Here is an 11,483-nt window from a genome sequence, read left to right on the forward strand (position 1 = left end):
GAGCCGCATACGGAAACCCAGGAGCACTGCATGGATTGCAAATTGAACCGAGTGTGGTATTGCAGCATTAACAATATTCACCACTTTATTACACTAATCTCATGAATAACTCTGCTAGGTGAACAGGTGACCAGAAGGTGCAACGAATTGTGTTGTGGGGCGATAGCCATTGCATTTGGTTTGGCAGATTCCTACGTGAGACACACATAAGAAACTAGGTTAAACAGAAAGTGGGTTTGTGTTGAAAATGCAAAATTTCTCTTTTCACATCCTCTCTCAAGCCCAAGACGGATGGCAGCAGTGAAAGCAAATATAGATAGTCAGATGTAGGAGCTGACAACCACAAATCTCTAATGCAGGAAAAAAATGAAATACAAACAGCGTTTCCAGGCAGAGCGTACATGACCGTTCCACTTCTGCTATGGGATCATGTACATCTTTAAAAAAACAAAAAACACCAGCTCCTCTTGTGCCCCACATAAGCCCATTCACAAGAAAAAGAAGCCACTGAGCTGATACAGGAAAGCCCCAAATAGCTACGGTTTTAGAAAACAAACATTTATTTGAAAAGTCCTGTTCTGTCCACTGCAAAAGGCAAAGGTGAGTCTACTGAAGGTGTTTCAGCTTAATATTTATTGCTGTATGGTGCTTTCCTGGAAGAAAATTCCTCTTTAATGTGTTAGACTCCAACTTTAAAAAGGGAATATTTGTCTCGCTTTTGGAAATTCCGGTCTTCGTTTCATTTGTATTGGGCTGAACGTATGCAATGTCACACCCAGCTGAATTATTGCTTCTTGGTGCTATGTACAATGGTCCTTGAAAAACAGGAGGTATTTATAATGGAAACTCAAGCGCAGCCTTATCTGTCCCGGGCCATGCTGCCATAACACACATGATGGATCTTTTTTCCACCACTGACAGAGTGATTTAGTGATTTATGTGTAGAGACTTGTTACAAAGCAAACAGAGGGAAGAAAACAAGGATTTACGCACCTTTCTCTCCAGTCAAAACTTTGGTTAGCACCCTCTGGACATCCCTCTCCCCGCCGGCTCAGCCTGGCTGCTGTTTCCAGCCCCTGCAAAGCTGCGCTGAGCTGGAGAGCGGTGGCTTTAGCCAGCAGCATTGCTGGAGGGGGACGGGACCATCCCTCCCATGGCAAACTTCTCGGGGAGCGGTGCAGGAGGCACTCATGCCATGCGACAGCAAAATCCTTCCCGTAGCATCACCGGGATCAGCAGCAGCAGCATCACCCTGAGCTCAGAGGGATCCCCATGGGTGCCCCGAGGGTGCCTGGGCGTAGCACCCAGCATGTGTCGTGGCCACCCGCCACCCGAGGGGAACGCTGGCACGGGTATTTGTGTGAGATACTCGCAGGGGAAAGCAGCTACTTTATCCCTCAAATTAAGCCAAATGAGTACTTTTGCTCACAGACTTTTAGGGTCTCACTGTTAACAGGAAAAAGGCAGATAGAGTGGCTTCATGGACATTAAAGAGAAAGCATATAAACCAAAATACTCAATACAAAGGAGGCACTTTTTTTTTTTTCTTTAACAGGATGCACAGTTTATTATCAGGCAGGAAGGTATCAGTGAAACATCTAAGCATATTGCAGATGAACAACACATCAGAAAGCAGTCCTTTCTGCACACCTCGGGGAGCGGCGAGCCCCTGGGCAGTGCTCACCTTGTGCTTCGCTGGGGGCTTCTCCATCACCTGCTGGAACTCAGGCAGAGGAGGGGGCTGCCTGCAGCCTGCCCACGCTGCTGCCCACGCTCCATCTGGCGCACCCCGGCGCTCTCGGCAGGTCCTTCCCGAGCCCAAGCTCGTACAAGCATATTACTTCATCGATCTCTTCACCCTTTATATTTGAAGTCAGGTCAGTCAATTGGAGAGTAAGTTCTGCTGCTGCAACTGTTCTGCAGGGCTGTTAGGCAGAGAACTGGCTCCTCGTTAGCTCCTGTTTCATTATCGGAACTGCTAATGAAGTTCTAACTGCGAGGTCCAAATTCTGCTTCAAGCTATACATTCTGCTCGAACTTATAGATAATTACATTAAAGTAAATCTATACTTTGAAAAGTGACTGCAAAAATGCCACTATAAGCTTGCATAGCTGTCCCAGTCATGTACAAAGGCAAATCTCAGTTAAGAACTAAGATTTTCTTATTTTTACTTCTGCAAGCTGAATCCAGCTTTAATATCAAAGTGTGAAAGAACCCGTCTGCACACACGCACACACACATCTTCGCTGTCTCAATGCTTCCACGAAATGCTTGTAAGACCAGCAGCCAAACGTTCCAGCTTTCTGCACTCCTCGCACTCATCACAAACAAAAAAAGCAACCTGGCCACGGCTTCCCTTCTGGCAACGCCAACACAACGTTCCGCCCAGCCATTTGCATACCCTACTTTTTTGCCACATCCGGGATGTCAACCCTCACCAAATCAGCTGGAAATCTAAATTGTCCCAGTTATTTATTTGAAAGGTAAACCTCCCAGGAGACGCAGAGTTTGCAAACGCTTCTACAAAGAAGATTCAACCTTGATCCCTGGATTGTGTTGACCATGTGAATTAGTGCCCCTGGCACATTTTATCCAAGCCTAGGTCCAGTCCAGCATCAAGTTCTGGCTCACAAAGAAGCCATCTGAGAGCAGCCTATTTGCTCTCTAAGAACCACCATGATGAGCTTTTATTTACAATATTAATAGACCATAGCATATCCTGCTATGAGAGCATGGTTTCCTGCTGTACTGTTGTGAGCGAGCATCACTTCTGGTTTGCTGGACTCAGATTAGCAGAAGGAGATCTCCTGTACAATAAGGTAACAAGTGCATTTAGAGGAACACAATCAGCTCACGCATATTCTATAGCACAAATAAAGTTATCTAAAAAATGGCACTGTACATTGGCAAATGCTCTCCCTCCGAGATTTTCCTCCCCCCATCTCCCACTACGAGACGTCTCCTTATTCGTTCATTTGCTGGTGGTTGTCAACCTGCTCAAGAGCTGCCTTATTTTTGCCATCAGCATCTCTCTGAAGTGGTCACCCATTAAGAAATAAAAAACAGGATTAATGGCGCTATTTAAAAACGCAATGGGTCTCGTGATTGTGTAAATGGCGCTGATGATGTTCTGCGTACACTTAGATACATTCAAGGCTGGTATTCGGGAAGCGAGTCGGACATTGCGCATTATGTGATAGGGAGTAAAGAGCAATGAGAAGATAACCACTGTGAGGACGACTAAAGTAAAAGGTTTTTCCAGTGTCAGGAGGGAACTGAGTTGCTCACTCCTGTTTTTAAGAAAAAGAACCATCTTCACGTAGAAACAGCACATGATCACAAGAGGGATAAGGAACCCAAAGACAGTCAGAAACATGCTATAGATGAGGTTTTCCGCAGGGTCTCCAGAGCTCGCATAATCAAGACACTTGTAATTATTGGCAGGTGATATAGGCTCCAGGAAATACATCAATGGCAGCAGTTCCAGTATCACCCCAGTCCATATGGCGACAGACACAATAACGGCCGTTCTCCTCTTCTGCAGAAAATGGTCTCTGAAAGGATATTTTATGAGCATGTATCGGTCAATACTGATAACGGTGAGGAAAAGGATGCTGCTGTACAGGTTTGCATGCAACAGGAATCTATTGCTGTGGCAGAAGATGCTCTCCTTTGCCCATTGACCTCTGGAGTAGCTGTTCACAAGTACTGGAAGAGTACACAGAAATAATAAATCTGATAATGATAAATTGAACAGGTAGATGTTGCCGCTTTTCCAGTTTTTCAGGCAGAAAATATAGCCAAACACAACAATGGTGTTTCCAGTGAAGCCTAAAATGAACTCAAGGCTGTACATGGTGGAAAGATAATACTTTTCTAGGGCACCCTTCATCAGCGAACAGTCATCTGTCTCGTTCACAGCCTGGAAAGTCAAAAGAAAAAAAAATAAACACCAAAAAGTAGTAAAAGATAATTGCATGGCTATTTTTATATTGTTGCTGCAACAGGTGAATATAGCATGCTATTTCCTTACAGCCTATATGGTAAGTAGAGACTTGAACTCGAAGAATATCCCTTATGCACACAAGATTTCTACTTTCAGCTATTGACCAGAGTTACCGAGCAAGACAAAAACGTGTGTGAGCAAAAACCTGTGTGAGGAGTTTGAAGTAAGAGCATCATCTGAAGGCATCTGCCACAACGTGCCAACTGCCACTTGGCCAAACCCACGGCAGTAGCAGAGGCTGGAAAAGTGAAACTGGCCTGTCACCACTTTGTCACAGCCCTTGCTGGAAGTCATCTGCCTCCCTGTTGCCCAACCCCTGTCCCGTGGTCCCCTCACTCATCACTAAAGCAGAAGTCTGCTGTCAAGATTGATGAAGGATGAACTCGTTAGCAGCAATACGGCCACGCTCTGACAGCGTTACTCAGAATTCATTAAGAAGTCAGGAGAGAATGTGTTTATTAAATTAATCGAACCATTCGCCATGCACTTTGTACGGTTTTCCTGGTAACTCGGTACCAGAATTGCAGGGAACGCACTGTGCGGAGGATGTGCGTCTCCTGTGCATAGTGGCAGGCGTGCCGCAGGACTTCCGAGCCATTCCTGCAGGCACGGGGCGTTTCTGCTCCTGGGGTTTTAAAAGTCTCTTCTGTTTTCTACAAAAAGCCCTTTCAAGAAGGGAAGGTTCAGTTATGACTGAGTCCTTGTTGATATGAAAGCGACTGCACTCAAGGGGAAAGCACAGTCAAGATCAGGATAAAGCGCCTTCGAAGCCAAATTCACAAACTTTAAGTCACTTTTATCATTAACTTCCTTTGAAGTAAGAACACTGTGCATGATTTACTCAGCCACAGCATTTATCCTGCTAAGCCCACATCCTGTGTACAACGGAGCGCCCCAAGCCCAGCCTCACGGAGCAGCCGGAGAAGCTGTTCCCTGCCGGGACAACGCTGAGCACCGGGCTGGCAAACGCCTGGCTGTTTGCAGCCGGGAGAGCTCCCAGCAGGGCTGCCAGCACCACTGCCACCCCTCCTGCACCACTATTTCATTTTCTCTTTGGCTCCAGACAAAATGCTTCTCCTTTCGGCTTGGAAGTGAGTAGCACAATCAGTATTCTTTAAGGAGCAAAGCTTTCTAGGAAGCTGCACCAAATGTGAGTTTGCCTGAGGACGAATTTTGCTTTCTTTCTAAACGCTGGTTTAAAAAATGCTGTCATGCTACAGGGAAAGAAATAGAGTAGGATCTCAAGTGCTCGCTCCTCTCCCTCCTCAGGCAAAGACACCTGCACCCGCCTGCAGGGGAACTGCAAGATAAAGAAAGCTTTTAGCAAGACACTTCGGTTAAAATATTAGCAAAACAATTAGAAAGCAGGGGAAAACAAAATGTTAGAAAAATAAGATATAGATTAAAACTGAAATCAAGCTAAGTCTAAGCTCTGAAAGAGCAGCAATGTGACTGCCACAAAATCTGCTAAAGACAGTCACCACAAATTGTGCAACTCTTTTAAGTATTTTCAAAGTTGTTCTGGTGTCTAGAATTTGTTAATAGGTCTCTTCTTTCAAAGCACTGTATTTTATTTTAAAGGTAGATCAGACAGAATAAAGTACAGCATATACAAAACTTCATAAAGTTACGTACAGCAAATATCTACACTTATACTGTGTACTGCAGGAGACAAAAATTATATAGCCGTGAACGCTCACTCCGGTCAGAATAACTTCACATGGAGCACCTAGTCTAACCCTGGCTGTTCAGGCTCTTGAGAAGAAGCTCAACACTTTAGTGAGATTTTAATTCTAGAAAACACTGCACTAACATTAGCACTTTAAATACAAATAATAATTTTAAAATTACTGTATTGACAAATACATTGCTTTAGGTAGTTGCTAGAAAAAGACTGATTAATCAATTTTAAAGTAAGCAGCTCGGGTAAAACAATTAAAGGGTTCGTTCAGAAATGGTCTCGCTAGAGGAATAGCGGAGCCTTCTCGGGAAGCCGCAGCCTGACAGCTGGCTCCCGGGGCACAAGGACACCTTACCATCCTCAGGGCTGGGCGCTGCCTCTCCTCACTCCTGGACCACGCCTTGGCCAGAACTTTGGGATCCCGGGAGCGCAGCACAACGTCGCTGTTTAACCTGGTTTGCATATGATTCAATCATTAATGAGTCAAGGCAAAGGAGCGATTTGTTTGGCTGAGCAGGACACGGGGGCAGTTTTCGTGGGAGGAAAGTACTGCAAAATGTGTGCTAAGCCAAAGAGAGCGAACAAACACTTCCCCTTTGCGGAGACCTGTTTGGAAACCACTCGGGGAGGACGGGCGGGCAGCAGCTCTGCCCCGCGCCGCGGGCAGCCTGCGGCGTGCTGAGAGCCCCTGCCGCACGCGGGGCTCTGGTACAGGATTGCACGTGAAAAGCTCCCGTTTGGACGATGTGCAGATCTCACAGCGAGCCGAGGGGACGGCAGTCGGAGGTCCCCAGCTCCTGCCCTGCCTGGCCAGTGCCGTGCAAAGCACTTACCTTCTGCGGGCTGCAGCGGTTGTCGAGGTGGAGAGCCTGGCGCTGCTTCTCGGAGGCGTGAGGAGGGAGAGCGCGTTGCTCTTCATCCCACGTTTTGAGAGATCCCCAGAGGAGTCAGGAGGGCAAAGCCTGGTGGCTTGCGTCCCGATTACATCCAGTCTTCTTCAACCACAGAACAGTCTCACCTGTTACACTCGGAGATCAATGCAACAGATGCAGCAGCTCAGTGGCATTCTATAGTTAGCAAACCAATTACAACAACATATTTTAATTATATTAAAGCGGAGGGCTAAAGAAGAGCGCTTCGTTTTCATATAGTAACACATTTTAACACTTCAAAGCTTGATAGTTTATTCATCATTGCTATGTAATATTATTATGTTTTTAACTTTGAGAATAAATGCTGCTAATGCAAAACGACTCTGCTCCACTGCAACTAATGCACCTGAACCAGTTTATATCAGCACAAAAATTGTTTCTTGGTTTCAAACAATACTGTGGCGTTTCTACGTGTGGTTTCGATTATATTTTTACCTGTGGACCACTCTTCCACTGTTCAGCAGCCCCAGGGCCCTCCATAAAAGATTAGGTTTCAATTTCTTGAGGCAGGGCATGCCCAGCCTGGGTGTACTGGCTGAAAGCACTGATCGTTGCACAAGAAAGTGAGGGTGCTGCAGTTTTCGTGCATAAAAATGAGCAGAAGAGCAATCTCAGCTGTATTTTGGGTTGACCGTGATTGGGTGGCTGTGTGGCTGACACACGTGAGATGCTCCCCGTCTGAGATTTCCACTGCTGCATTTACAGTTGCTAGGCCTACTTTGCAGGAAACGTAAAATCCCAGCATTTGGGGGGCTTATTAATCACCCCTTTAGTAAACAAGCCAAAATCGCTTTATTCCCCCGTTAATGGCAGCTTGCTCAGAAGCACTGGCAGATACCAAACCAGCTACTACTGCACCCTGAGCAGATGGCCATGCATTTGCAACACACGCACATATACTGACATCTAATTGCTTTATCCGATCCCAGCAAAACCAGGCCATTCATGCAGTATTTAGATAGCATGCAGCATCTGGAAAGCACGGGCAGCACCAGTGCTGCTGTGAGCTGGGCGAGCGTCTCCCAGCAACACCGTACGTCGTTACAGCACCGATCCGCTGCTTCATCCCTCACAGGGGACAAACTGGCCTGGGATTGAGCCTTCTCCAGGGGGTCACTGCCATAGAGAGCATTTCAGAGCAAAGCTTTGAGGTTGTCTGCAAACATGGCCACCACATGGCTAAATAAAATCTCTTTTGAAAGCAATTTCCTTCCTTTTCAGAAGGAAATACAAAGAACTGAGAAGACAAGGTTCACTTCTCCTCTCCACGTACCCAAGAGCACAGCAGTGCTGAAGGAGCTCCTGTACGTGGCCAGTGAGCGCTCAGAAGAAAAATGATGCAAAGCTCCAGACAAAAAGTACATTTTGAAAAAGTGCAAGAAGAAAGAGGAGTGCCAGTGAAGGACTGAGCTTTAAAAGAGCTCTGTGAATTTTCACTATGAGATTTAAAAAAAAGGAAAGAAGAGCTAGGCGGGTTTGGGACTAGGGGCAGGTACCTCCCCCCCCCCCCCCATCCCACCCGGGAGCGGGCTGGCACGGCACTGCCAGCGGTCCCCAGGAGGTCGGGCTGCCGCCTCGGCAGGAGCATCGCTGGGGAGGGAAGAGCAAAGTGCTGCAGTGGTGGCTGGGACGACAGACTAAAAAGGACATCACAGCTAACAGAGAGGCTGGACAAGGGCAATCGCCTGCCTCGTTCTTTAGGACAGAGTAACAGGAACCAGGAGAGACGATACAGGTTCCACACCCGTTTTTAACTAAGGGTGCTGGAGGTTGGCTGCAGAACATGCCACTTCCCCATAATACTTTTAATTTAGCTAATACAGGGAGCAGGAGTAGTGAACACGTGGCAGGTTGCAGTGGCTGAGGCAGCCAGGGACGGTGTCCGGGTCCCCAGCCGGTGCTCAGTCTGTTCCTCTGACTGCAAGAGAAAACCCAGCCTGGGGCCCAGGGCAGCATCTCTAGCCACGCTCTCTGTCAGGACTGCAGCTAAAGTCACAGGGGGGCATTTTTTTTTTTTTATAACCAGCATCTGGCACAAACACGGGGCACAACACAAACTTCTATACATCAACAATCGCTGCGGAAATCCAGACAGGAAATTAAATGACATTTATCTGGGAACACGTGCTTCACCACAGCACGTTGTGTGGCAATTTGCACAAGCCCAGCTCATTTTAACATGGCTGTGTAGGATGGGTACTTTCAAACAACACTATTCAGAAATACCTATATTGTTCATGCCAAATATGTTTGTCAGAAATTAAAATTCCTGGAAATTGCAAGTTTAGCAAATATTACTGAAGTACAGTTACAGTTCTTAAATTTAAGCCAAAATTTGTGTGCCTCGTTTTTAAAGCATAAATAAAATGAGAAAGGAGCTATGGGTCATATGTAGACGGCTGCAGAAAAACTATCATGAGCTGGAAAAAAGCTAAATAAAATAAACTGCTAAATGACACGTTAGCTTTCAGTCCCTGAAATTTTGGAAATAATCAACACAAACATGTATTCAGCATTACTCAGCCCTGGCAAATTATACAAAAGAGCAGTTCCTGAATTTTACCAATGCAATGAAATTAAAATTTTAAAAAGGTAAATCAGAAAACAAACAGATGTTGAAACTGCTCACGGGTTTAGCAGTGCTGTGGGCCACGTTGATGCTTCACATGGAGCAGCTGTCTGGTTTGACAAGAGCCAGGAGCTACCATCGTTCTCTCCTATCATGGTAACAGCAGGACAAAATGGGAAAAGTAGCCGAGGCAGGAGGAGCAGCTGCCACCTGCGCAGAGCTGCTGGTTTCGCTGTACAGCCATCGCGCCCTGACAGCTAAACTGAGTGAAATGTGTGAAATCAACTAAAGGAATAAACAGGGCTTTCCGTTATGCTCAAAATAAGCCTTCGAGGTCTGCATATCTTTTGCCCCAGCTACCAGAGGGATTTCAGTTTCTTTACTACGATCAGCAGTAACGCGGCTTGAGCTTTCACAGCGCGACGGCCTCTGTGGGTGGTCACAGAAAGTTACTGCAGAGCTCGGGCAGCAGGGAGACGGGCATCAGCGTACACTGAGCTGGATGGAAGCCCTGAGCAGCAGCTACTCCATTTCTGCATCGGTATCATGATACGTGCCATAAAAAATTCAAAATGGAATGGAATGGGCCCTGATAATGTAATGAACCCATCGCAAGTGAGTCATTGTATGTGACTGATGATGCAAGGAGTTTATGGCAGATAAAGTGCTGTGAAACAATTCAACATGTACGTGCAGAAAGCTCACAGTAAACGAGTGACTCAAATGAGCCTTCCCCAAATGGCCAAGTAAAGCATTATAGAAGGTAACACGTTACGTTAACCCATCATTTTAGAGCACTACTTTAAATCAGTAACAATTCGTAAGGAAAACTAATAAATTAACTGATCTTAAATTTCCACATCTTTCATACAACTGCATTACAAAACCAGGATTTTTTCAAGGAGACCTAGTAGGTTATGCCAAGGTGCGATGCCTGGGTGAAGGGGATCGAGTGGTCGTTGTATATCTAGATTTTCAAAAAGCCTTTGATGGGGTCCCACCCACAACACAGGTTTGTGACGAAATCCGTTTACTCTGTGGGTTTGTCTGGGTGAGTCCTGGGAACCCCCAGGGGCACCAGTTCCACCCCAACAACCTGTTCCTACGGACACATAGCACGAGTCCTGGGGTGTGAGCGCCCGGCACGCTGTGGCGCTTAAAAACCCCAGGAAGGTGCTTCTGCCGCCGGGCTGCAGCCGGCAGCGAGTCGCTGAGGGTGCTGCCATGGGAACAAGGCTGGAAATTCACCTCAACTGTTTTCTGCTACAATAATTTTGGATTTTCCTTCTCCAGAATCAGTTGCCGTCAGCAGGGTGGGAGGGAGCCCGGCTGACATCGGGACGTGGGAGAGACTGGAGCGCAGCAGGCAGGCGGGCAACCAGACCCCAGCCCTGGCTTCACTGAGTGAGACAGAGTCACGTAGAGTTTCTTTGTCAAATAAGACAATGCACAGAATGTTTACCATAATATTTTTCATTTACTGTATTCAAATATTATGATTAGATATGACAAGAGGAAATTATAGATCACTAATAAACCATGCTTCACGTGAGCAATTACCAGAACGTGTATAAAGAAGCACCAGCCTCACACCTTGCCACGGACTCACCCAAGGCCTGAGGAGGGCCGGCACCACCGGTGCGCGGGGTCAGTCGAGCGCTTGCGATAACCATCCACACAACGATACGTTACTGGGAACCGGATTCTTCTGTTTTACTCCCAGCAAATGCTGATCCCAGTAAAGGTTCAGAAATGCTTCTCTACAAAATATAATGATCAGAATTCTTCCTGCACTTTTAGGTCTTTTTTTTTTGTTTTGGGGTGGGTTTTTTTACATAATTTCTGGTATTTTCTAGGTACCAGAATGGATGAATGTTCATTCAGGACAAACTAGAAGCATTCAGAGCAGTCAACTGAAGTTAGATAGCATTATGCTAAAGTAGGTATCGTACAGTTTAATGATAATTAAAGGCAATTTCCTTTTTTACCTATGATAATAAAAAACAATCAAATATTGGCTCAGAGGGTGGTGAGCAGAGAGCGAAGTGTTTTCTCAACAGCGTTTTTCCCCTCTGTCTCCTCCTCTACTGACTCGTTGTTCAAGATGGAGGTTTAGAGCTCTTCAAAATATTAAGGACAACTTCTACGATATACCTCAGAAGAACGAAGGTACTTTTGGAACAGACAGGTCTCCTCTGCTCCCAGTCCCGTGCACGCCCCAAAAGACGACGGGGGTGACCAGCTGCCTGCTCGTCAGCGCACGGCTGCGGGACGGCCACGTGCCAGGGTAACCG

The 11,483-nt window shown here is 46.4% G+C and overlaps 1 protein-coding gene across 2 annotated transcripts; it reads right to left on the reverse strand.

Annotated features, from left to right (window-relative positions):
- Positions 1–1,575: 1,575 nt before the first annotated feature.
- Positions 1,576–6,642, reverse strand: SUCNR1 (succinate receptor 1). 2 transcript variants are annotated; one of them, XM_009463852.2, is made up of 3 exons: positions 6,522–6,642; positions 6,044–6,140; positions 1,576–3,923 (listed from the first exon to the last, which is right to left on the reverse strand). In XM_009463852.2, exons 1-3 carry the CDS (start codon positions 6,605–6,607, stop codon positions 2,973–2,975), a joined length of 1,134 nt encoding a protein of 377 aa, XP_009462127.1. In that variant the 5' UTR covers positions 6,608–6,642; the 3' UTR covers positions 1,576–2,972. The 2 variants fall into 2 exon arrangements, with proteins under 2 accessions (XP_009462127.1, XP_087596117.1); XM_087739991.1 differs by lacking the exons at positions 6,044–6,140; positions 6,522–6,642 and adding an exon at positions 4,153–4,284.
- Positions 6,643–11,483: the final 4,841 nt, after the last annotated feature.

This window comes from Nipponia nippon, unplaced genomic scaffold, assembly GCF_047370975.1.
Source record: "Nipponia nippon isolate SJK-2023a ecotype South Korea unplaced genomic scaffold, ASM4737097v1 scaffold_7, whole genome shotgun sequence".
In the NCBI taxonomy this organism is placed as follows: Eukaryota; Metazoa; Chordata; class Aves; order Pelecaniformes; family Threskiornithidae; genus Nipponia; species Nipponia nippon.

Coding starts and splice junctions, on each gene's coding strand:
- SUCNR1 (XM_009463852.2), bottom strand. CDS start 6,607: ATGAAGAGCAACGCGCTCTCCCTCCTCACGCCTCCGAGAAGCAGCGCC. Junction 6,141..6,521: donor ACCGCTGCAGCCCGCAGAAG/GTAAGTGCTTTG, acceptor TATGCAAACCAG/GTTAAACAGCGACGTTGTGC. Junction 3,924..6,043: donor AGCGCCCAGCCCTGAGGATG/GTAAGGTGTCCT, acceptor TTGACTTTCCAG/GCTGTGAACGAGACAGATGA.